The 26,157-nt window shown below is 47.5% G+C and overlaps 1 protein-coding gene across 1 annotated transcript; it reads left to right on the forward strand.

The window, feature by feature from the left end:
• The first annotated feature begins 3,722 nt into the window (after nt 1–3,722).
• Nucleotides 3,723–22,226, forward strand: SLC2A3 (solute carrier family 2 member 3). The gene is made up of 10 exons (XM_039472357.2): nt 3,723–3,960; nt 6,382–6,474; nt 7,143–7,303; nt 9,030–9,270; nt 9,847–10,009; nt 10,939–11,126; nt 13,810–13,914; nt 15,221–15,322; nt 17,674–17,877; nt 20,124–22,226. The coding sequence occupies exons 1-10, from the start codon at nt 3,946–3,948 to the stop codon at nt 20,340–20,342; spliced, it is 1,491 nt and encodes a 496-aa protein (XP_039328291.1). The 5' UTR covers nt 3,723–3,945; the 3' UTR covers nt 20,343–22,226.
• Nucleotides 22,227–26,157: the final 3,931 nt, after the last annotated feature.

Consider the following 26,157-nt stretch of genomic DNA (forward strand, 5'->3'; position numbering starts at 1 on the left):
CGGGACCTGCTTTGGGGAGTAGGGGAAGGCCCAGGGAGTGGGGCAGGGGGCTCCTTACTCACTCTGGGGATTCGCCATGGACCCGTCTCAGCTACGCAAGCTGCTCCCATGTTTCCCTGACCCACTTCACCCTTCTGGGGGCTGCTCAAGGGCGTGGGTGGTAGGAGGTTTTTTTTTTTTTTTTTTTTTTTTTACCCAGGGCTCTGGAAGGACACCAAACTGTCCTGCTTTACCTTTCCTCCGTCTTCTTGCCTTTCACAGTCCCCTCCGGACTGCTCCTGTGCAGCCAGGCCGGCCACCCACCCCACCCCTCTTCCCCGACTCCCTGCCCCTCCAGGCCTGGTGATCTGTTTTGTTTCCTTTGTGTTTCTTTTTCTGTTTTGAGTGTCTTTCCTCGCAGGTTTCTGTAGCCGGAACATCTCCGTTCGGCTCCCAGCGGCTCCAGTGTAAATTCTCCTTCCCCCTGGGGAAATGTACTACCTTGTTTTGGGGGGTTTAGAGGTGTTTTTGTTTTTCATTTTTTTGTTTGTTTTGTTTCCCTTGTCTTTTTTCCCTTTTATTTGGAGGGAATGGGAGGAAGTGGGAACAGGGAGGTGGGAGGTGGATTTTGTTTATTTTTTTTAGCTCATTTCCAGGGGTGGGAATTTTTTAAAAATAGGTGTCATGAATAAAGTTGTTGAAATTAAAAAAATAATAATAAAATAAAATATTTTCCTGATAAACACAACTTTTTTTTTTTTCAAGTCGAGGTTTCACCGTGTTGGTCAGGCTGGTCTTGAACTCCCGACCTCAGGTGATCCGCCTGCCTTGGCCTCCAAAGTGCTTGGATTACAGGCCTGAGCCGCCACGCCCCGCCAACTTTGTTGTTTTGATAGGACTACATATGGCTTTAGTTTGTAAATGTAAAATAAACAATGTGTTTCAAAGACAGTACAAAAGAAGAACGACTTACTCGTAATTTTTATATTGAATGCATGCTGAAATGATAATGTTTTGGATGTCTTGCGTTAAACAAAATAATTATGAAAAAAATCTCGTTTCTTTTAAAAATTTTAATGTGGCTAATAGAAACCATAATGTGACATGTTCCCATTATGTCTCTATTGGACAGCGCTGCCCTTTGGGATATCCTTTTTCCTTTGGATGGTAAATTCAGTTGCTGTGGTAATTAAGGGGGCCTCTGGCTGAGCATTTCCTGGAAGGCAAGGGTGAGCTGGGGGAGGGGAGTCGTCATCAAATCAGATTTTAACAACATCCTCACTAAAGCAAAGGAAGCAACAGCAATCTAGTTTTTTGGGGTCCAGCAGTGTCCGCTTGAATTCTGGGTCCTCAACCAGAACGGTAAAGGAAGATGCACTTTCTCTAGTTCAGCTTTGGGAAAAGTTTTCTCTCTTTACCCAGCTTCCTTCACCCACCCCGCCTCCTCCAGTACTGGAAGGGTTGCTAGCTACAAATGAATGGGCATTCCTCCCCTAACAAAGCCTAAACGTTATCTCCCACTTACCCAGCTGTTTAAACACAAACGAAGTTGTTTTGCTTTGTGTGCTCTCACACAGGAGCCACTGCCCTCTCTCCCTCATTATCCTTCATCTTCCTCAGTTCTCAGTTCTGTTTTCTTCTTCTGCTCAGCTTGCTCGGTTTTCTTGTATAGCTTAGTAATCAGATACTTATCTCACCCTTTTTTTTTTTTTTTTTTTTTCAAGAAACTCACAGTCCATAACTAATAGGATATTAATCTTTTCCAGTTATGTGAGAATTACTTGCCCTAGTCCCTTTTCATTATTTTATTTTTGAGATGGAGTCTCGCTCTTCACCCAGGTTGGAGTGCAATGGCACAATCTCAGCTCACTGCAAACTCTGCCTCCTGGGTTCAAGCTATTTTCCTGCTTCAGCCTCCCCAGTAACTGGGATTACAGGCGCCTACCACTGCGCCTGGCTAATTTTTGTATTTTTTGTATTTTTTTTTTTTTTTTTTTGAGATGGAGTTTCACTCTTGTTACCCAGGCAGGAGTGCAATGGCGTGATTTCGGCTCAACGCAACCTCCGCCTCCTGGGTTCAGGCAATTCTCCTGCCTCAGCCTCCCGAGTAGCTGGGATTACAGGCACGTGCCACCATGCCCAGCTAATTTTTTGTATTTTTAGTAGAGACGGGGTTTCACCATGTTGACCAGGATGGTCTTGATCTCTTGACCTCGTGATCCACCCGCCTCGGCCTCCCAAAGTGCTGGGATTACAGGCGTGAGCCACCGCGCCTGGCAAATTTTTGTATTTTTAACAGAGACGGGGTTTTGCCATGTTGGCCAGGCTGGTTTCAAACTCCTGATCTTACGTGATCTGCCCACCTCAACCTCCCAAAGTGCTAGAATTACAGGCGTGAGCCACCGCGCCCAGGCCCTAGTCCCCTTTTATTAAAAAAAAAAAAAAAAAAAAAGGAAGGGCCAGGCGCCGTGGCTCACGCCTGTAATCCCAGCACTTTGGGAGGCCGAGGCGGGTGGATCACTAGGTCAAGAGATCAAGACCATCCTGGTCAACATGGTGAAACCCCGTCTCTACTAAAAATACAAAACATTAGCTGGGCGTGGTGGCGCGTGCCTGTAATCCCAGCTACTCGGGAGGCTGAGGCAGGAGAATTGCCTGAACCCAGGAGGCGGAGGTTGCGGTGAGCCGAGGTCGCGCCATTGCACTCCAGCCTGGGTAACAAGAGCGAAACTCGGTCTTAAAAAAAAAAGAAAAAAGAATATGGATGGCTGGGTGTGGTGGCTCATGCCTGTAATCCAGTGGTTTGGGAGGAGGCCGAGGTGGGCGGATCACCTGAGGTCGGGAGTTGGAGACCAGCCTGGCCAACTAAAAATACAAAATTATCTGGGTGTGGTGCTGCATGCCTGTAATCTCAGCTACTCGGGAGGCTGAGGCAGGAGAATCACTTGAACCCAGAAGGCGGAGGCTGTGGTGAGCCGAGATCATGCCATTGCACTCCAGCCTGGGCAACAAGAGCAAAACTCCATCTCACGCACACACAGAAAAGAGTCTGGATGTATTCCATAAGCAGCTGAACCTCTTCTTCCTGCTGCCCTGATAGTTGGTCTGGCTCCTAGAAATTCAGGTTTTCTTCCCTCCTGGTGAGATTATGCTAATCAGAGAACATTGGCCAAATTCTTTCCATGATTTTCTTCTCTCAGGCTGTCTTTCCCTTCCCTTTTGTAGACCTAGCCTGTAGTAAGAAAAAAAAAAAAAAAAAAAAGGAAAAAAACCTGATAAATTCATAGGATCAAGAATTCTTAACTGTTTACACTCTAACAACGTTAAATCTCTGATAGTGGCACCCACTCGACTGTGCTTTTTATATGGATGGATTTATTCTCATCTCTCTGTAGCTTGTTTTAATTCCAAGCAGATCCGAGAGCAAAAAAAAAAAAAAAAAAAGAGTGTATCTGCCCTCCCTCCAGGGTTTTCTGGTCCTATTTTGTCTGTGAAACTAAGAGGCTGTAACTGCTATCAGAAGAGGGAAGGAGTAAAAGATGAGCTTTTGAAAAAAAAAAAAAAAAAAACCCGGGTGGAGAGAGAGGCAGGATGTGGGTTTGGGAGGGCGGGGGAGGGAGGGCGTTATTGTCTGCGGGGCGGGGGCGGGGGCGGGGGAGGCTCTGAAGTTCTGATAACTCGGAATTCCGAGAGGTCACAAGATTGTTTGGAGGGGGCGGCGGGCGGGGGTGGGGTTGGGGGCTCGCCGCCCTTTCAGGCTCCACCCTTTGCGGAGATTATAAATAGTCATGATCGCAGCCGGACCCAGGGATGCTGTAACGGTGCGAGTTGAGAGCGTTCCTGAGGACCTGGAGCAGACTCGCTGCTGAGAAGGACATCTTGAAGGTTTCGTTGGCTGGAAAAGGTGTCTGTGGACTCGCACTCCTCGATCTTTCTCGAAGACTTGAAAAGAATTAGATCAGGGCCATGGGGACACAGAAGGTAAGAATGAGACGATTACTGGTTATTCTGGCTTATTTGGGCTACACTCTGAAAGGCAGATCTCAGTGGAAACCGCCGTGTTGTTTTTACCTAAGTCACAGTCACCAAAGCCATCTTAGGGCCTTTTCACTTCTCCTCGAGCCTGCGCTGCTGCAGCTCCATCCGCTTTTCTTTGAATGTCATACGGGTCTGTTCACCTTCCTGTCACAGGAAAGTCACCCGGGGAAGTGTGTTTGCTTCTCAGGTTTATTTTCTGTGACTATATGCTACCGAGAACAAGATGGTTGAGTGTTTAGAGGATCGCGCTGCTCGGTTGTTTGGATTACATGTGTGGGTCTCAGAGCCAAGCTTCTGGAAGCGTTAGACCTTGAAACGGTCTGTGTTTGGGGGCACAGGCCGATGTCCCACCGTCTGTTTGTCCCGTAACCTGTGGGGTTCCCTGGATACTAAGGAGAAAGAATTCGGTTGTCCTTTTGGGGTTAAAATTGTGAGTGCGGGACCTATGAATAGATTATTGAGTGTTGTTTATGCAATATTTGCAGGGAGAAAAGCATTTTTACCAAGATAAATGTAACTAAAAATAAGGGGCCGTGTACGGTGGGTCGTGCCTATGATCCCGGCATTGGGGAAACCAAGGCAGGAAGATGACGTGAGGTCGGGAGTTTGAGACCAGTTTTGGGCAGTAACAGTGAGATCCCATCTCTACAAAGCAGAAAGAAAGAAAGTGAAGGAAAATAAGAGAGAGATGGAAAATGACAGGACTAAAGAAGAAAAGACTCTCAAAGACAGTGCACGATGAGAAGAGAGATGAGAGATTTTTACTAAAAGGAAGGAGATTTAACAGAGAGCACTGTACTGGGAGTGTCCTCCAGGGTGCCCATGCTTAGTTGTGACTGAGATGTGAGAGGCTGCAGACAAGGTCACTTCCCCTGCTGAAGCTGCCAGCCCGATACCTACTCTATCTGACCTGAAAGGAAAGGAGTTTAAGATAGGAAAGTTGGGCCGGGCGCGGTGGCTCAAGCCTGTAATCCCAGCACTTTGGGAGGCCGAGGCGGGTGGATCACGAGGTCAAGAGATCGAGACCATTCTGGTCAACATGGTGAAACCCCGTCTCTACTAAAAATACAAAACATTAGCTGGGCATGGTGGCGCGTGCCTGTAATCCCAGCTACTCGGGAGGCTGAGGCAGGAGAATTGCCTGAACCCAGGAGGCGGAGGTTGCGGTGAGCCAAGATCGCGCCATTGCACTCCAGCCTGGGTAACAAGAGCGAAACTCCGTCTCAAAAAAAAAAAAAAAAAGATAGGAAAGTTGAAGGGATTGAGGGTGGGGGGGCTGGGGAGGGGCATAAGAGATGGCCTCAGGCATAAACACTGAGCTGCCCCAAGGTGGAAATCTCAAATAATAACCACTTGCTCAGCTGAATTATTCCAGGCAAGGTGAAGATGACCGCCCCCCACCCCATTAAGAAATGTCTCTTAAATGTTGGGTTTGTAGTGAGCTGAGTGTTCTTTCTTCTCCCGCCCGGGGGTTAGGGATAGCAGAACAGTATTTAATAAACGCAAGACTCAAATGGGGCCAGGATGCAGTGGGTAGATCCAGTAGGTGACACGGTCCCGAGAGAGAAGAGACTCAAAGAGCAGCCCAGCAGTGAAGACACAAACCACCACCCCCCCCCCGCTACTCGGGCTTCCGTGGAGTCTGGTGTACAGATCAGACTACACTGTGTTTGTTTCCAAATTCACCGGTTCTTAGTCATCCTTCCCAAGCCCGGGATTTCCTCTGCCCTCCCAGTTCTTGGTGGAATTCTATGCCTACCTTTACCTGGTGCAGGTTTTTAAATATTTCCAAACGAACCCAGTTTTCTCTGAACTTTTTCCTTCCCCAGTGCTCTCGCCACTTGTACCAAGTTAACTCACATTCTTGCCTCCAGATTAGTTCTTTTTTTTTTTTTTTGAGACGGAGTTTCGCCCTTGTTACCCAGGCTGGAGTGCAATGGCGCGATCTCGGCTCACCGCAACCTCCGCCTCCTGGGCTCAGGCAATTCTCCTGCCTCAGCCTCTTCAGTAGCTGGGATTACAGGCACGCGCCACCATGCCCAGCTAATTTTTGTATTTATACTGGAGATGGGGTTTCACCATGTTGACCAAGATGGTCTCGATCTCTTGACCTCGTGATCCACCCGCCTCGGCCTCCCAAAGTGCTGGGATTACAGGCTTGAGCCGCGGCGCCCGGCCAGATAAGTTCTTTAGTATACTGTCCTTTGTCTTGCCCGTTAATTACCTAAATCTCACTTGATTTTTGTCCTTTTCATACCACCCATAGGTCAGATTCTCCTAATAGAGCTCCATAGTTAATAAGAAACAGTCGTCAATCACGAGCTATAAGGACTGGTCTCTCTTCCCTGTCCTCTCTCCCTCCAGGTCACCCCAGCTCTGATCCTTGCCATCACAGTTGCTACAATCGGCTCTTTCCAGTTTGGCTACAACACTGGGGTCATCAACGCTCCTGAGATGGTGAGTGCCAGGCCACAAGAATTAGAACTTGGAATAGGGAAGTTATTCCTTTCGAAGTAGAGTTTCAAGAATTCAGAATTTAGGGTCAGGTGCGGTGGCACCTCCCTGGGGTCCCAGCTACTCCAGAGGCTGAGGCCTAAAGATCGCCTGAGCCCAGGAGTTGAAACACCATCCTGGGCAACACAGTTAGTGAGGGTCCCTCCCTCCAGTGGGGGAATTGGAGACAAATCTTGTATCTATCCTGGCCAAGGCTGAAGATGAAGACAACATTGGTGGGAAATCTAGTGCCGTCATTTAATCAAAGCAGAACGCCCACTTACTCCCTGTACCCTGGGAGGGGCTGTTCTTCCTCCCACTTTCTCACCCCGTAGTGACACACTTCCTATATCATCATCCCCTTAGGGGTTGGTTACAAAGCCGCTGGTCCCCTTACAAGTGGGCTGGGGTAGACTGAGCATCGGTGCTGCCACCTACTGGGAGCTTCAGGACAAATAAAAAAATTACTATTCCGGAGAGTTACCGTTAACTCCAGTATGTTATCTGCCTCTTCCACTCCCATCTGTTTATTCCCTCGATTCTCTAGGAAGGAAATGATCCCTAATACTTGTGCCTTTCGTTCTCATCCAACTGAAATCGTCTGCCCTCCCACCAACCCTTTTTTTTTGCAGATCATAAAGGAATTTGTCAATAACACTTTGAAGAACAAGAAAAATGCCCCTCCTTCTGAGATGTTGCTCACGTCCCTCTGGTCCTTGTCCGTGGCCATATTCTCCGTCGGTGGTATGATCGGCTCCTTTTCCGTCGGACTGTTCGTCAATCGCTTTGGCAGGTATTGACTAGAAACTGGGCGAGGAAGTGGGCTCTACCAGCCGCACTGAGGACAAGCATAGATAAGAGACTTAGGGCAGGGAGGTGATGATGCCTTTGAATCTGAACACCTTGATTTCTAATCAAGGGAAACCTAGGCCAACTGGCCCTGAATATGACTGCCCTTGCTTGGAGCTCTGCTACCCTCCATGGCTCCCACCTAGCTGTGCAGGAGATGAGCTGTGTGAGTGACTGGCTTTTGCAGCTCAGCTAGGGCTAGTTCAGAATTATTCTCTAGTAAGCTCAACTATGGGGTTTCCAGAAACATACTTAATTCTCAAGGCCCAAAGTTGTTTACTTTTATTTAAAAAATTGAGGTTTCATATAAATGTCCTTATTTTACACAGGATTGGTAGGAATTAACTCTTTTTTTTTTTTTTTTTTTTTTTTTTCCCCTTTGGAGACGGAGTTTCACTGTTGTTACCCAGGCTGGAGTGCAATGGCGCGATCTCGGCTCACCGTAACCTCTGCCTTCTGGGTTCAGGCAATTCTCCTGCCTCAGCCTCCTGAGTAGCTGGGATTACAGGCACACGCCACCATGCCCAGCTAGTGTTTTGTATTTTTAGTAGAGACGGGGTTTCACCATGTTGACCAGGATGGTCTCGATCTCTTGGCCTCGTGATCCACCTGTCTTGGCCTCCCAAAGTGCTGGGATTACAGGCGTTAGCCACCACGCCCGGCAGGAATTATTCTTATGATTCTTAGTCTATGGTAAATGTGGATAATAGCCAAAAAAACTGAATCTTCTTATTCTAAACTAGCTTAACAATATGTTTAGAAGGTAGAATTTATTTTTTAGTTAAGACTGATGAAGGACAGCCAGGCGCAGTGGCTCACGCCTGTAATCCCAGCACTTTGGGAGGCTGAGGCGGGTGGATCACCTGAGGTCAGGACTTTGAGACCAGCCTGACCAATATGGTGAAACCCCATCTTAAAAAAAAAAAAAAAAGACTGATGAAGGAACTGTTTTAATTTGCCAAGTAGGCTGGGCTCAGTGACTTATACCTGTAATCCTAACACTTTGGGAGGCTGAGGCAGGTGGATCACCTGAGATCAGGAGTTTGAGACCAGCCTGGCCAACATGGCAAAACCCTGGATGTGACTATGATCCCAGCTACTCAGGAGGCTGAGGCAAGGGAATCTCTTGAACCTGGGGAGGGCAGGAGGTGGCGGAGGTTGCAGTGAGCTGAGATCTGGCCACTTCACTCCAGCCTGGGGGAGAGAGTGAAACTCCATCACAAAAAGAAAAATTGCCAATTAGATATTCTAGACATGCAAATGGCATTCACATTTAAAAATGGATAAAGCAAAGAGAAAAACAAAACAAAAAATGGATAAAGCAACCTATTTTACTTGATTATGTTGGTCTTCCCCCCCTCCACCACAAGAAGCCGGGTCTTGCTCTGTCACTCAGGCTGGAGTGCAGTGGCCCAATCATAGCTCACTACGGCCTCGGCCTCCCACCTCCGCTCCCTGAGTAGCTGGGACTCCATACAGGCTGGCACCATCATGCTGGGCTCCCAACTGGAAATGTTCTGATAATAGAAAGTGAAAAGGAAAAGTTAGACCAAAAAAAAAAAAAAAAGATGATATGAGCCTGGAGAAGAGCAGAATAATGAAGACAAGGGAGGAGAGATTCGGAGCCTCTCACTTTGCTAACCCCACCTTGTCTTTTGCTGACCTTACAGGCGCAATTCAATGCTGATTGTCAACCTGCTGGCTGTCACTGGTGGCTGCCTTATGGGACTGTGTAAAGTAGCCGAGTCGGTGGAAATGCTGATCCTGGGCCGCTTGGTTATTGGCCTCTTCTGCGGACTGTGCACGGGTTTCGTGCCCATGTACATTGGAGAGATCTCGCCTACTGCCCTGCGGGGTGCCTTTGGCACTCTCAACCAGCTGGGCATCGTTGTGGGAATTCTGGTGGCCCAGGTACTATAGAAGTTCTCATACCTGATGAGTGTTCCTTTCATGGGTCATTAAAAAAGTTAACATAGGCCGGGCGCAGTGGCTCAAGCCTGTAATCCCAGCACTTTGGGAGGCCGAGGCGGGTGGATCAAGAGATCAAGACCATCCTGGTCAACATAGTGAAACCCTGTCTCTACTAAAAATACAAAAAAAACTAGCTGGGCGTGGTGGCGTGTTCCTGTAATCCCAGCTACTCAGGAGGCTGAGGCAGGAGAATTGCCTGAACCCAGGAGGTTGCGGTGAGCCGAGATCGCGCCATTGCACTCCAGCCTGGGTAACAAGAGCGAAACTCCGTCTCAAAAAAAAAAAGTTAACATAGTTAAAGCACTGAAGAATATCTGGCACATGTTTGATTACATGTGGAAGTTTTAGATATTGCTACCGTAGCTCATATGGTAGGAAGCAGGCTGAGGAAAGGAAAAGAGACACTGTTTTTTCCATGGTAAAAGAATGTGTGGTTTTCTGAGCTTTTTGTTTTATAATGAACTTGTAGCCGATAAAGTATGGGGTTTTTATGGCATTATCTTGTGTGGTTTCTAGATCTTTGGTCTGGAATTCATCCTTGGGTCTGAAGCGCTGTGGCCAGTGCTACTGGGCTTTACCATCCTTCCTGCTATCCTACAAAGTGCAGCCCTTCCGTTTTGCCCTGAAAGTCCCAGATTTTTGCTCATTAACAGAAAAGAAGAGGAGAATGCTAAGCAGAGTGAGTATCCTTCGCGCCTTACTGTATGAATTATATGGTTCTGGTTTGTTTTAGGGACGAGGGTACTGGACCTATTTTCTGTTGTACCCTTTCCCTGCCCCTCAGAATCCAAGTGAAGAGGGTCCTGATTACTCTTGAGTAAAAATTTCAGCCCCTAAAGAATGAGATGAGAAGGCAGGTTGAGGAATGGGTGCTGTCAGGCCAGGAGCAGTGACTCAAGCCTGTAATCCCAGCACTTTGGGAGGCCCAGCGGGCAGATCACCTGAAGGTGGGAGTTCGAGACCAGCCTGATCAACAGGAGACACCCCATTGCTACTAAAAATACAAAATTAGCCGGGCATGATGTCGCATGCCTGTAATCCCAGCTACTTGGAAGGCTGAGGCAGGAGAATCTCTTGAACCCAGGAGGTGGGGGTTGCAGTTAGTTAAGATTCCACCATTGCACTCCAGCCTGGGCAACAAGAGTGAAACTGTCTCAAAAAAAAAAAAAAAAAAAAGACTGGGCGTGGTGGTGCATGCCTGTAGTCCCAGCTACTCGGGAGGCTGAGGCTGGAGGATCGCTTGAGCCCAGGAGTTCTGGGCTGTAGTGCACTATGCCAATCAGGTGTCCGCACTAAGTTAGGCATCATATGGTGACCTCCTGGAAGCGGGGGACCACCACGTTGCCTAATGAGGGGTGAACGGGTCCAGGTCAGAAACAGAGCAGGTCAAAAATCCCATGCTGATCAGTAGTGGGATCGCGCCTGAGAATAGCCACTGCATTCCAGCCTGGGTGACAAAGCGAGACCCGTCTATTAAAAAAAAAAAAAAAAGGAATGGATGCTACTGATCACGTCATCTCCTTCGGCCCTTTCCTAGCTGCCTTACGGGAAATATGCATTTGGGACATTACATTGTCTTTATCCTTTCCTCTTTATTCTTTTTACCAGTCCTCCAGCGGTTGTGGGGCACCCAGGATGTATCCCAAGACATCCAGGAGATGAAGGATGAGAGTGCAAGGATGTCACAAGAAAAGCAAGTGACCGTGCTGGAACTCTTTAGAGTATCCAGCTACCGACAGCCCATCATCATTTCCATCGTGCTCCAGCTCTCTCAGCAGCTCTCTGGAATCAATGCTGTGAGTATGATACCTCAGGGTCAAAGGTGTCTTACAATATTTTGCTTAAAATGCTGGCTGGGCATGGTGGTGATGTGCATGTCGTCCCAGCTACTCAGGAGGCTGAGATAAGAGGACCTGAGCTAGCCGGGCGCGGTGGCTCACGCTTGTAATCCCAGCACTTTGGGAGGCCGAGGCGGGTGGATCACGAGGTCAAGAGATCGAGCTTGATGGCACTAGATAGCAAAGTCGTTTTACTGTAACAAGTTTTTTGGCGTTTTTTTTGAGACAGAGTCTTGCTCTGTCGCCCAGACTGGAGTACACTGGCACGATCGCAGCTCACTGCAACTTCTACCTCCAGGGTTCAAGCAATACTCCTGCCTCAGCCTGCTGAGGAGCTGGAGGCCTGTGCCACCATGCCCAGCTAATTTTTTTGTATTTTTAGGAGAGACAGGGTTTCACTATGTTCACCAGGCTGGTCTCGAATGTCTTAACTTCATGATCTGCCCGCCTGGGCCTATCAAAGTGTTGGGATTACAGGCATGAGCCACTGTGCCTGGCCTAAAAGAAGTTTTATTGAGATGCGTACATGTACGTTAGGTTTTGGATGTGTAGACATTCTGATAAGGAAGAGAATTGGCCTATTTATTGCTTGTTTAAGCTGCTCAAGTAATAACTTTTGCACCAACCTAATATCTTTCCCCACAAGCTTGACGTCATCATATAATATGTTGGGGTTTTTTCTTTTTCTTTTTTTTTTTTTTTTTGAGACGGAGTTTCGCTCTTGTTACCCAGGCTGGAGTGCCATGGCGCGATCTCGGCTCACCGCAACCTCCGCCTCCTGGGTTCAGGCAATCCTCCTGCCTCAGCCTCCTGAGTAGCTTGGATTACAGGCATATGCCACCATGCCCAGCTACTACTTTTTTTTGTATTTTTAGTAGAGACGGGGTTTCACCATGTTGACCAGGATGGTCTCGATCTCTTGACCTTGTGATCCACCCGCCTCGGCCTCCCAAAGTGCTGGGATTACAGGCTTGAGCCACCGCGCCCGGCCCTGGGGTTTTTTCTTTTTCACTTTTTTTGAGATGGGGTTTCACCATGATGGCCAGGCTGGTCTTCAACTCCTGACCTCAGGTGATCCACCCACCTCAGCCTCTCAAAGTGCTAGGATTACAAGGGTGAGCCACCGTGCCCGGCCTTTTTTTTTTTTTTTTTTTTTTGGTTTTAAGGAGCAGAGAGTTTAATAGGCAAGAAAGAAGTCTTAATTAGCTCTGGAGGAGCAATTTTCAATGATGACCTACAAATGTCAGTTTCAAAAACAATTATTATTATTATTTTTTTTTTTTTGAGACGGAGTTTCGCTCCAGGCTGGAGTGCAATGGCGCGATCTCGGCTCACCGCAACCTCCGCCTCCTGGGCTCAGGCAATTCTCCTGCCTCAGCCTCCTGAGTAGCTGGGATTACAGGCATGTGCCACCATGCCCAGCTAGTTTTTTGTATTTTTATTTATTTATTTTTTTTTCTCTACATTGGGATTTACTTTTTCAAGAAACAAATCTTTAGGCCGGGCGCGGTGGCTCAAGCCTGTAATCCCAGCACTTTGGGAGGCTGAGGCGGGTGGATCACGAGGTCGAGAGATCGAGACCATCCTGGTCAACATGGTGAAACCCCGTCTCTACTAAAAATACAAAAAAATTAGCTGGGCGTGGTGGCGCGTGCCTGTAATCCCAGCTACTCAGGAGGCTGAGGCAGGAGAATTGCCTCAACCCAGGAGGCGGAGGTTGCGGTGAGCCGAGATCGCGCCATTGCACTCCAGCCTGGGTAACAAGAGCGAAACTCTGTCTCAAAAAAAAAAAAAAGAAGTCAGGAGTTTAAGATCAGCCTGGCCAAGATGTCTCTACTGAAAATAGAAAAATTAACTGGACACAGTGGTAGGCGCCTGTAATCCTAGCTACTCGGGAGGCTGAGGCAGGAGAATAACTTGAACCCGGGGCGGATTTTTCAGTGAGCTGAGATTGTGCCACTGCCCTCTGGCCTGAGCAACAAAGTGAGACTTCGGTATAAACAACAAAAAAAGAAAGAAACCACTTTGTAGGAATTACACTGTCAAATAAATTAGTGAATTGAACATAAGCAAGAGTAAATGGAGCAGTGGAAATAAGCATAGTTAGAAGAAACAATGGAAATGAATAGCTAAAACTGAGACCATTTAAAAGAAAAAAGGAGGGCCAGGTGTGGTAGCTCATGCCTGTAATCCCAGCACTTTTGGAGGCTGAGGCAAGCAGGTTACTTGAGGTCAGGAGTTCGAGACCAGCCTAACCAACCCAGCTCTACTTAAATTACAAAAATTAGCTGAGCGTGGTTGTGTGCTGTTTGTAGTCCCAGCTACTCAGGAGGCTGAAGCAGGAGAATCACTTGACCTGGGAGGTGGCGGTTGCAGTGAGCCGAGATTGTGCCACTGCACTCCAGCCTGGGTGACAGATCAAGACTCCATCCTAAAAAAAAAAAAAAAAAAAAAAAAAAAACGAGAAAAGAGATAACATACAGAAGATAATTCATTTGCTCAAGTGGCACTAGGATCGACTGAACAAAAACCCTAACAAAAGGACTTCCTGCCTCCAGGGACATTTAAAGTTTATTTTGGAAGGTTCTGTTTAACTGGTATGCAGAATTGTATCAAAGTTGCATGTTTTGTTTTCTGCTAGGTGTTCTATTACTCAACAGGAATCTTCAAGGATGCAGGTGTTCAAGAACCCATCTATGCCACCATCGGCGCGGGTGTGGTTAACACTATCTTCACTGTAGTTTCCGTAAGTTGGATGGTTTGATAATTTTGGGGAGAGAAAAGAATCCTTGCTATAGATGTTCAAAGATGGATTGCATGGCTCTACCATCATTTAGTTAGACCTTTTTGATGTTTAACTTTCCTTTGGAAAAAAGAAATATATTTAATGTTGGGTGTAGTCTTCACTCTTCAAGCCAATATAGGTTGGGTGGAGAGGAGGAAATATACAAGGGGCTATATAGTATGCTTTCAACTTGAAATTGGAGGAGAGGTGTTTGGAAGAACTCTCAAGCTGTGTTTTTCCTGTTTTTACACTAAAACAATAACAGGAGATTTCCGTAACCCCCCCCAAAATATGTGAGGATTTTTCCCCATCAAGTAAGCAATCAGTTCAGTAGTGGACACCATCTCGGTGTTCTCTGATTTAATTCTGACACTGTCTCTCTGGAGATAGCATCACATCTCACAGGTTGATGGCCCAGTTCCCAAGACGGCCCCACTCTAATGCCAATCACAGGCTCCAGGCTGTCTGACCTGTGCTTCTGACCCACGAGCTAGAGATTCCCACGACGCCCTCTTGGGGTTTGACTAATTTGCTACAGTGGGTCACAGAACTCAGGGAAATTGTTTCCTAGTTTGTTTTAAAGGATACTTTAAAGGACAGAAATAAACAACCAGATGAAGAGATTCATAGGGGGAGGTCCGGAGGGGTCCTGAGCGTGGGAGTTTCTGTCTCCGTGGAGTGGGTGCACTCCTAGCACATAGATGAGTCGTTGACCTTCCTGTCAGCTTCCAGGGGTTCAGATATCTGGAAGCTCCCAACACCCTGCCTTTTGGGCCTTTTATGCAGACTTCACGGGTTCTCGATGATTGAAGCACGGACAAAGGTTCTGAAATGTGATTGGACAAAAGGGTGTGATCTGAGCCCAGCAAGGCCTGTCTGTTTAGATATTTGTTGGCCTCTGCGTAGCGTTTCTTCCTCTAGGGTGTGGGGCAAGAGCCTCTCTGAAATGAGGGTTTTATGACCCACAGTCAGATTAGAGTCCCGCCAAGGGGGAGAGCAGGAGAAAGTGAAGAATTCTGTTTTCTGAGGCCTGCTCCTGAGGCCTAAAGCATCCCAACATTATAACAAAGGACTGCAGCAAGGGTTGTGGGGATTTTGAGCCAGGTCCTGTGGATGGCAAGCCATATGTGTCTGTATAACATCAAAAATCACAGGAGGCGTATGTATAACAAGTGTTCTGTGTTACTAAGGCAGATTTCAGGTAGCTCAGACACCGTTTTCATGGAAAGGAAAACTGAAGTTTCATGTCCTATTCTTCCTCTTCTAGCTATTTCTGGTGGAGAGGGCAGGAAGAAGGACTCTGCACATGATAGGCCTTGGAGGGATGGCTTTTTGTTCCCTACTCATGACTGTTTCTTTGTTATTAAAGGTGAGTGTCCTTTGAGCGAAGAAAAGCAAGGGAGGGGGAGGAGAGGTTACGGTAACTTCTGTGACGCAAGGGTGGGTTGTTAAGGTTGGAGTTTGTCAATAAAGTCAGGAGAGAAGCAAGATGCCCAGAGTTTTTAAGAAAGATGGGTTAAAAAAAAGAAAGAAAGAGGCCGGGCGCGGTGGCTCAAGCCTGTAATCCCAGCACTCTGGGAGGCCGAGGCGGGTGGATCACAAGGTCGAGAGATCAAGACCATCCTGGTCAACATGGTGAAACCCCGTCTCTACTAAAAATACAAAAAATTAGCTGGGCATGGTGGCGCGTGCCTGTAATCCCAGCTACTCAGGAGGCTGAGGCAGGAGAATTGCCTGAACCCAGGAGGCGGAGGTTGCGGTGAGCCGAGATCGCGCCATTGCACTCCAGCCTGGGTAACAAGAGCGAAACTCCGTCTCAAAAAAAAAAAAAAAAGAAAAAGAAAAAAAGGTGGCTTATCGGAGTATTGGAGGTAAACTGTTACAAATCTTTCATTTATGGAACATTAAAGTAATGTCCAGGTAATCACACTTTGTAGATGATTAGGTGGTCTCAGTACAAGGTGACATATATGAGATCACAGAGACAGGATTCAAACATCCAAGCCTGGCTGGGTGCAGTTAATGCCTGTCATCTCAGCACTTTCTGAAGCCAAAGTGAGAGGATTGCTTGAGCCCAGAGGTTGACAGCCAACCTGGGCAACATGGCAGGAAACTGTCTCTAGAAAAAAAAAAACAACCGAAGTTTTTTGTTTTTTTTTTTGAGACAGAGTTTCACTCTGTCAACCAGGCTGGAGTGCAGTGGTTGCAATCACGCACTGCAACCTCAGCCTCCTGGGCTTAGCATTTCTGCTGCCTCAGCCTCCTGGGTAGCTGGAATTACAGGCACGCACCACCGTGCCCAGCTAATTTTTGTACTTTTTTTTTCTTTTTCAGTACAAAAATTGGAATTTTTTTTTTTCTTTTTCATTTTGTAGTTTTTAGTAGAGACAGGGTTTCACCATGTTGGCCAGGCTGGTTTTCAACTCCTGACCTCAAATAATCCACCTGCCTTGGCCTCCCAAAGTCCTGGGATTATAGGCATGAGCCACAGCGCCCAGCCAAAAAAAATTATTATTATTATTATTATTTGCTCTTGTTGCCCAGGCTGGAGTCCGATGGTGCGATCTTGGCTCACTGCAACCTCCGCCTCCCTAGTTCAAGACATTCTCCTGCCTCAGCCGCCTGAGTAGCTGGGATTATAGGCATGTGCCACCACACCTGGCTAATTTTGTATTTTTAGTAGAGACCGAGTTTCCCCATGTTGGTCAGGCTGGTTTTGAACTCCCGACCTCAGGTGATCTGCCCACCTTGGCCTCCAAAGTGCTGGGATTACAGGCATGAGCCACCACACCTAGCAAAATAACTTTTTTTTTTTGAGACGGAGTTTCGCTCTTGTTACCCAGGCTGGAGTGCAATGGCACGATCTCGGCTCACCGCAACCTCCGCCTCCTGGGTTCAGGCAATTCTCCTGCCTCAGCCTCCTGAGTAGCTGGGATTACAGGCACGAGCCACCATGCCCAGCTAATGTTTTGTATTTTTAGTAGAGATGGGGTTTCGCCATGTTGACCAGGATGGTGTCGATCTCTTGATCTTGTGATCCCCCCGCCTCGGCCTCCCAAAGTGCTGGGATTACAGGCGTGAGCCACCGTGCCCGGCCAATAACATTTTTCTTAATTAGCCAGGTGTGATGGCACATGCCTCGAGTCCCAGCTATTTGAGAGGCTGAGGTGGGAGAATCGCTTAAGACCTGTAGATTGATGATGCAGTCAGCCGTTACAGTTCCCCTGCAGTCCACCGTGGGCAACAGAGTAAGAGGCTGTCTCAAAAAATAAAAATAAGCCAGGCACAATAGCTCATGCCTGTAATCCCATCGTTTTGGGAGGCTGAGGCAGGCGGATCGCAGGTCAGGAGACGGAGACCATTCTGGCTAACACAGCGAAACCCTGTCTCTACTAAAAATGCAAAAAATTACTCAGGCATGGTGGCACATGCCTGTAGTCCCAGCGACTCCAGAGGCTGAGGCAGGACAATCGCTTGAACCCAGGAGTCGGAGTTTGCACTGAGCCAACATTGTATCACTGCCCTCCAGCCTGGGTGACAGAGTGAGGAGCAGAGACTCCATCTCAAAAAATAAAAATAAATCCAAGGCTTCTGACTTGACAGCCACTTTCTGTACTGTAGGCCAGGACAGTGGGAGGTTGCCGTTAGTTGCGTCTGAGAGCCTAGATCCTAGGTCATGCTATCTTTACATTTAATTTTCTCTGTTCCTTCCTCTTACAGGATGACTATAAAGGCATGAGCTTTGTCTGTATTGGGGCTATCTTGGTCTTCGTGGCCTTCTTTGAAATTGGACCAGGCCCCATTCCCTGGTTTATTGTGGCTGAACTCTTCAGCCAGGGTCCCCGCCCAGCTGCGATGGCAGTGGCCGGCTGCTCTAACTGGACCTCCAACTTCCTAGTCGGATTGCTCTTCCCCTCTGCTGCTGTAAGTAAACTCGCCTTATCTTAAAACCAGCCTTTCTAAGCTGACATGTTGAAGATACGTCTTAATACAGTAGTCCCACAGGGTTTGGTGGCTCATACCTGTAATCCTAGCACTTTGGGAGGTGGAGGCGGATACATCACCTGAGGTCAGGAGTTTGAGACCACACTGGTCAATATGGTAAAACCCGTCTCTGCTAAAAATACAAAAATTAGCTGGGCACACACCTGTAATCCCAGCTACTTGGGAGACTGAGGAAAGAGAATAATAGCTTGAACCCAGGAAGGAGAGGTTGCAATAAGCGGAGATCGTGCCGCTACACTCCAGCCTGGGTGACAGGAGCAAGACTCCATCACAAAAAATAAGTAAGGCTGGGTGTGGTGGCTCACGCCTATAATCTCAGCACTGTGGGAGGCCTAGGCGAGTGGATCATGAGGTCAGGAGTTCAAAACCAGTCTGACTAGTATGGTGAAACCCCATCTCTACTAAAAATACAAAAAAGCTGGGGTCCGGGCGAAGTGGCTCATGCCTGTAATCCTAGCACTTTGGGAGGCAAAGGCAGGCAGATCACCTGAGGTTGTGAGTTCAAGACCAGCCTGACCAACATGGAGAAACCTTGTCTTTAAAAAAATAATAATTTAAAAAAGAAGAAGAGCCGGGCGCAGTGGCTCAAGCCTGTAATCCCAGCACTTTGGGAGGCCGAGGCGGGTGGATCACAAGGTCAAGAGATCGAGACCATCCTGGTCAACATGGTGAAACCCCATCTCTACTAAAAATACAAAAAATTAGCTGGGCATGGTGGCATGTGCCTGTAATCCCAGCTACTCAGGAGGCTGAGGCAGGAGAATTGCCTGAACCCAGGACGCGGAGGTTGCGGTGAGCCGAGATCGCGTCATTGCACTCCAGCCTGGGTAACAAGAGCGAAACTCCGTCTCAAAAAAAAGCAAAACATTAGCCTTGTGTGGTGGCAGTTGCCTGTGATCTTAGCTACGTGGGAGACTGAGGTAGGAGAATCACTTGAACCTAGGAGGCAAATACTGCAGTGAGCCAGGTCATGCCATTGCATTCCAGCCTGGGCAACAAGAGAAACCATCTCAAAAATAAAAGGAAAAAAAAGTTAGCCAAGTCCTAGCTACTCAGGAGGCTGAGGCAAGAGACTCACTTGAACCTAGGAAGTAGAGTTCATGGTGAGATGAGATTGTGCCACTGCTCTCAAAACTGGGTGACAGAGACAGGTCTTGCTATGTTGCCCAGGCTGGTCTTGAACTCCTGGCCTCAAGTGATCCTCCCACCTCGACCTCCCAAACTGCTAGGACTGTAGGTGTGAGCCACTGCACTTGGCCCAGAAACACAGGTTTTTAAAAATAATACTTAAAAGTTCAAAACTACTCAGTAGACATTTAGAAGCATCTAGCTAATGAAAAGAAATGAGAGAAAGAAAAATAGAGAAATATATAGTAAGTTAGCAGTAGAATGGTAAGTGAATCTCCAAAGAAACCTTTCTGTTTTTATTAAATATGGAAGGGTTAGGCCGGACGCGGTGGCTCAAGCTTGTAATCCCAGCACTTTGGGAGGCTGAGGCAGGTGGATCACGAGGTCGAGAGATCGAGACCATCCTGGTCAACATGGTGAAACCCCGTCTCTATTAAAAATACAAAAAACTTGGCCGGGCGCGGTGGCTCAAGCCTGTAATCCCAGCACTTTGGGAGGCCGAGGCGGGTGGATCACGAGGTCGAGAGATCAAGACCATCCTGGTCAACATGGTGAAACCCCGTCTCTACTAAAAATACAAAAAATTAGCGGGGCATGGTGGCACATGCCTGTAATCCCAGCTACTCAGGAGGCTGAGGCAGGAGAATTGCCTGAATCCAGGAAGCGGAGGTTGCAGTGAGCTGAGACTGCGCCATTGCACTCCAGCCTGGGTAACAAGAGCGAAACTCCGTCTCAAAAAAAAAAAAAAAAATACAAAAAACTTAGCTGGGCATGGTGGCACATGCCTGTAATCCCAGCTACTCAGGAGGCTGAGGCAGGAGAATTGCCTGAGCCCAGGAGGCGGAGATTGCGGTGAGCCGAGATCGCGCCATTGCACTCCAGCCTGGGTAACAAGAGCGAAACTCCGTCTCAAAAAAAAAAAAAAATATGGAAGGGTTATAGCTTGAAGCCTATTGGAAATATGAATGTGAAGGAAACTGAGTTTGTCAATGACCAGATTTTTATGTCAACCTTCCTTTTTTCTGTCCTTTCACTAGTACTATTTAGGACCCTACGTTTTCATTATCTTCACGGGCTTCCTCGTTACCTTCCTGATCTTTACCTTCTTCAAAGTCCCTGAGACCCGTGGCAGGACTTTTGAGGACATCACACGGGCCTTTGAAGGGCAGGCACATGGTGCAGATCGATCCGGGAAGGAAGGCGTCGTGGAGATGAACAGCATCGAGCCTGCTAAGGAGACCACCACCAGTGTCTAAGTCACGCCTCCTTCCACCTCCCTCCCGGCATGGGAACGCCACCTCTCCCTGAACGTGGGAGAGACCTCATCAGGATGAACCCAGGACGGCTTCTGAATGCTGCTACGTGATTCCTTTCTTATCCCATGCACTCCATGAGCACCCCAAGGCTGGGGTTTGTTGGATTTTTAATGGCTTTTAAAATATTTTGTTTCCTGGACATTCTCTTCTGCTTAGGAGAGACCAAGTGAACCTACCTTCATTTCAGGAGGGATTGGCCGCTTGGCATGTGACAACTTTGCCAGCTTTTCCTCCCTTGGGTTCTAATATTGCCCCACTAGGGGATATAGGAGAGGAAAAGTTAGGTGCCGTTCCCCCAGACTCAGACTCATCAGGAAGCAGATGAGCGTGGAAGGCAGAGGGGGTTTGTGTAAGAGCACCTGCTTCACTCCCACGCAGCTCTACAACGGCAGGTCAGCTTGAGTTTTACTTATTTTATCCTCTGGTTTAATTACATAATTTTTTTTTTTTTTAACTTTAAGTTTCAGGATACATGTACAGAATGTCCAGGTTTGTTCCATAGGTATACATGTGCCGTGGTGGAAGTATTTATGTTTTTAAGTGTAATTTTGCCAAATAATAAAAACAGAAGGAAATTGCAGTTAGAGGGAGGAGTTTAAAGAGAGATTATAGAGTAGGAGATTTGATACTGGAGAGGTTAAGGTGCAATAAGCAGTTAGGGAGAAATGCAGTTCATTATTGGTGCCTGAGGTCTGCACGTTACCTCTTAACAATTTCTGCCCCTCAGATGGAAACTCTTGAGTTTAATTTCTCATAAAGGTCGTATGCCTATGTATTAAAACTACTGATTTCCTTGGAACTTTTTTCTTTAATAGTTTACATGTAGTAGTACTTGAAATATAGGATTATTAACTAATATGGGCATTGTAGTTAATGGCGGTTGATGGGTTCTAATTTTGGATGGCATCCAGGGAAGGGAAAGTTGTTTCCGGAAAGCCTGTTCCCCTCACTGGACCAAACAGCTCCTCCTTGTAGTTGACTCACTACATTTGAAGTAATCCCACCACCTATCCGGTGGGAGAGCCATCCAAATGAGAAACCTACAGTAAATGGTTCTTGGTAGACATTCATAATTTCTCCACTTTGTTCTTTAGGATATTTTAGGTGTTGATTTTTGTTTTATTTTAACTCATGCCTTTAAAGGAATTCCCCAAAGAACGTTTATAGCTCACTTGGAATGTATAACCTCAGCTCTGGGAGAGGATTTTTTCTGAACGACTATTATTATCCGAAGTGTGTTGTTGCTTTAGGGTCACGGCTTGCTTGTGTGTGTCTGTTACCACGTCACTGTGGTCCTGTGCCGAGTGCCCTTAGGGGACTTGGATCTTTCCAGCAGACCGCGTTTGAGATAGCAGGAGTCACTGTGCAGTGTAGCCCACACTGAGAGGATGAATGTACGCGCACTGTCACTTTGCTCTGGGTGGAAGTAGGTTATTTTGTTGACCTGTTTTCTCCGTGTTTATTCCCACGGGCCCTTTTCATATGTTTCTCCATCTCCCTTTCCTTTCTTGGTGCTTACACATCTCAGACCCTTTGGCCAAACCCTTGCCAATGACAGTATTTTGGTTCTCAGTTCTCACTGTTCCCTCTGGCCGCGGAGTCTTTGAATAAAAATGCACGTAGCTTTGGAGTGGGGTTTAGCTGGAAAAGGTGACCTTCCAACGTCACGTCAACTTCCGGCTCCTCAAGCAGTCGGCTGGCGGGAAGGCAGGGAAGTTTTTCCCATTTCTCACTGAGCAGATTGTGAATATTTCCATATGGATTTTCTATGGTGAATGTTACTCGGATTCTTGGTTTTAAAATAAAAATTATGAATGTACACAACATCACGGGCTCATTATTTACTGTTTGTCCTGCCTGTAACAACAAAATCAGCTTTAAATCCTGAGTTGGCTATTTAGTAGCTTCTGGGACCTTGAGACTTGTGTGAGACCCTCATACTCACACGAGATTGTTCTTAGAGTCTCTTAGGTAAGAAAAGAATAACATGGCTGGGTGCGGTGGCCCAAGCCTGTAATCCCAGCACTTTGGGAGGCCGAGGTGGGTGGATCACAAGCTCAAGAGATCGAGACCATCCTGGTCAAAATGGTGAAACCCCATCTCTACCAAAAATACAAAACATTAGCTGGGCATGGTGGCGCGTGCCTGTAATCCCAGCTACTCAGGAGGCTGAGGCAGGAGAATTGCCTGAACCCAGGAGGCGGAGGTTGCGGTGAGCCGAGATGGCGCCATTGCACTCCAGCCTGGGTAACAAGAGCGAAACTCCGTCTCAAAAAAAAGAGAAAGGCACAAAGCCTTTTTCATTTAATTGCATAGTAAGCACGTTACTTTTTTTTTTCGTGATCCACCTGCCTCGGCCTCCAAAATGCTGGGATTACAGGCGTGAGCCACCGCGCCCGGCCTGCTTTTCTTTTTTTTCTGAGACTGAGTCTTGCTCTGTCACTCAGGCCAGAGTGCAGTCGTGGGATCTTGGCTCACTATAGCCTCTGCCCCCTCAGGGTTCCAGCAATTCTGCCTCAGCCTCCTGGGTAGCTGGGATTACAAGCTCATGTCACTGTGCCCAACTAATTTTTGTATTTTTAACACAGACGGAGTTTCACCATGTTGGCCAGGCTGGTCTCAAACTCCTGACGTCAGATGATCCGCCTGCCTCAGCCTCCCAAAGTGCTGAGATCACAGGCGTAAACCACCGTGCCCGGCCACTTGCTTTATTTCCCCAGTAAAATCTAGTTGTGTTTTGTTTGTTTTTCTCATCTTCTTTTCTACTTCCTTCGTCCTCCAGTTCTTCGTTTTGAGATGAAGTTTCGCTCTTGTTGCCCAGGCTAGAGTGGAATGGTGTGACCTCCGCTCACTGCAACCTCAACCTCCCAGGCTCAAGCGATTCTCCTGACTCAGCTTCCCAAGTAGCTGGTTACACAGGCATGCAACACCACACCCAGATAATTTTTGTAATTTTAGTAGAAACGGGGTTTCACCCTGTTGCCCAGGCTGATCTCAAACCGGCGGAGGTTGCAGTGAATGGAGATCACACCATTGCACTCCAGCCTGGGTAACGAGTGAAACTCTGTCTCAAAAAGAAAAGCGGGGGAGGGAATGAAGTACTGACACATAGGTGAACCTTGAAAATGTCATGTTAAATATATAAAGCTACTCACAAAAGATCATATTGTATTATTATTTTTTTTTTTTGAGACGGAGTTTCGCTCTTGTTACCCAGGCTGGAGTGCAATGGCATGATCTCGGCTCACCGCAACCTCCGCCTCCTGGGTTCAGGCAATTCTGCCTCAGCCTCCTGAGTAGCTGGGATTACAGGCACATGCCACCACGCCCAGCTAATTTTTTGTATTTTTCCTAGAGATAGGGTTTCACAATGTTGACCAGGATGGTCTCGATCTCTTGACCTTGTGATCCACCCGCCTTGGCCTCCCAAAGTGCTGGGATTACAGGCTTGAGCCACCGCGCCCGGCTGTATTGTTATTATTATTATTTTTTTTTTTTGAGACAGAGTTTCCCTCTTGTTACCCAGGCTGGAGTGCAATGGCGGGATCTCGGCTCACCGCAACCTCTGCCTCCTGGGTAACAAGAGGGAAACTTTGTCTCTACTACAAATACAAAAATTAGCTGGGTGTCGTGGCATGTGCCTATGGTCCTAGCTACTAGAGAGGCTGAGGCAGGGGAGTCGCTTGAACCTGGGAGATGGAGGTTGCCGTTAGCTGAGATGGTGCCACTACATTCCAGCCTAGGTGTCTGAACCAGAGTCTGTCTCAAAAAAAAAAAAAACCAAACCAAAAACAAAAACTGGACCCTCTCTCCATTCCCCCAGCCTTAAACAACCACTAACGTACCTTCTGCGTCTATAGGTTTACCTATTCTGGACATTTTATTTAAAAATAATAATACAGGCCGGGCGCGGTGGCTCAAGCCTGTAATCCCAGCACTTTGGGAGGCTGAGGTGGGTGGATCACGAGGTCGAGAGATCGAGACCGTCCCGGTCAACATAGTGAAACCCCGTCTCTACTAAAAATACTAAAAAAAAATTAGCTGGGCATGGTGGTGCGTGCCTGTAATCCCACCCACTCAGGAGGCTCAACGCAACCTCCGCCTCCTGGGTTCAGGCAATTCTCCTGCCTCAGCCTCCTGCCTCAGCCTCCCGAGTAGCTGGGATTACAGGCACGTGCCACCATGCCCAGCTAATTTTTTGTATTTTTAGTAGAGATGGGGTTTCACCCTGTTGACCAGGATGGTCTCGATCTCTTGACCTCGTGATCCACCCGCCTCGGCCTCCCAAAGTGCTGGGATTACAAGTTTGAGCCACCGCGCCCGGCCCTTTTTTTTTTTTTTTTAATTATTTTTTGAGACGGAGTCTGGCTCTGTCGCCCAGGCTGGAGTACAGTGTAGCTCTCCACCTTCGCAGCTTGAAGAGATTTTCCTGCCTCAGCCTCCGGAATAGCTGGGATCCTGGCTAATTTTCTGTAGTTTTAGTAGAGACGAGATTTCACCATGTTAGCCAGGATGGTCTCGATCTCTTGACCTCGTAATCCATCTGTCTGGGCCTCCTAAAGTGCTGGGATTACAGGCGCCCGGCTTAAAGGGGAGTTTAATTAAGGAGTGTTGACTGGCACGATCACAGGATAAGGTCCCACAACAGGCCATCTGCAAGCTGAGGAGCAAAGAAGCCAGTCTGAGTCCCAAAGCTTGGATTCCGCTTTACAACTTGGACCCGGCAGAATGGCTCCCACAAAGAAGGGTAGCGAGAAGAAAAAGCTGTTCTGCCATGAACGAAGTGGTGACCCGAGAATACACCATCAGCATTCATAAGGGCATCCATGGAGTGGGCCCCCAAAGAGATTCGGAAATTTGCCACGAAGGAGATGGGAACTGCGGATGTGCGCACTGATACCTGGCTCACCAAAGCTGTCTGGGCCAAAGGAGGAACGTCCCATACCAAATCCGTGTGCGGTTGTCCAGAAAACGTCATGAGGATGAAGGTTCACCAAATAAGCTCTATACTTTGGTTACCTATGTACCTGTTACCACTTTCAAAAATCTATCGTCAATGTGGATGAGAATTAATCTCTGATTAGTCAAATACATCAAATAAAGTTATAAATTGCCTTAAAAAAATAAAAAAAGAACTTGGATTCCAATATTCCAGGGCGGGAAGCATCCAGCCTGGGAGAAAGTCTAGTCTTCACATTCTTCTGTCTGCTTTTATTTTTTGTTTATTTATTTTTATTTTTTTGAGATGGAGTTTCATCTTGTTGCTCAGGCTGGAGTACAATGGCGCGATCTTGGGTTTACGGCAACCTCTGCCTCCCGGGTTCAAGAGATTCTCCTGCCTCAGCCTCCCGAGTGGCTGTTATTATAGGCATGTGCCACCATGCCCAACTAATTTTGTATTGTTAGTAGAGACAGGTTTTCACCATGTTGGTCAGGCTGGTCTCAAACTCCGGACCTCAGGTGATCCGCCCACCTCAGTCTCCCAAAGTGCAGGGATTACAGGCTCAGCCACAGCACCCAACTCTTTTTTTATTTTTTATTTTTTGAGACAGAGCCTCAGCTCTGATGCCCAGGCTGGAGTGCAGTGACATGACCTCCACTCACTGCAACCTCCACCTCCCAGGTTCAAATCATTCTACGGAATAGCTGGGACAACAGGTGCAGGCCACCACATCAGGCTAATTTTTGTATTTCTAGTAGAAACAGGGTTTCACCATGTTGGCCAGGCTTCTCTTGAACTGCTGACCCCAGGTGA

The sequence above is a fragment of the Saimiri boliviensis genome, chromosome 7 (genome assembly GCF_048565385.1).
Source record: "Saimiri boliviensis isolate mSaiBol1 chromosome 7, mSaiBol1.pri, whole genome shotgun sequence".
NCBI lineage: Eukaryota > Metazoa > Chordata > Mammalia > Primates > Cebidae > Saimiri > Saimiri boliviensis.

Bases quoted from the DNA above. Each gene is read 5' to 3' on its own strand.
- SLC2A3 (XM_039472357.2), top strand. The intron at 6,475-7,142 runs GTGAGTGCCAGG...TTTTTTTTGCAG, and splicing joins TCATCAACGCTCCTGAGATG to ATCATAAAGGAATTTGTCAA. The intron at 11,127-13,809 runs GTGAGTATGATA...GTTTTCTGCTAG, and splicing joins AGCTCTCTGGAATCAATGCT to GTGTTCTATTACTCAACAGG.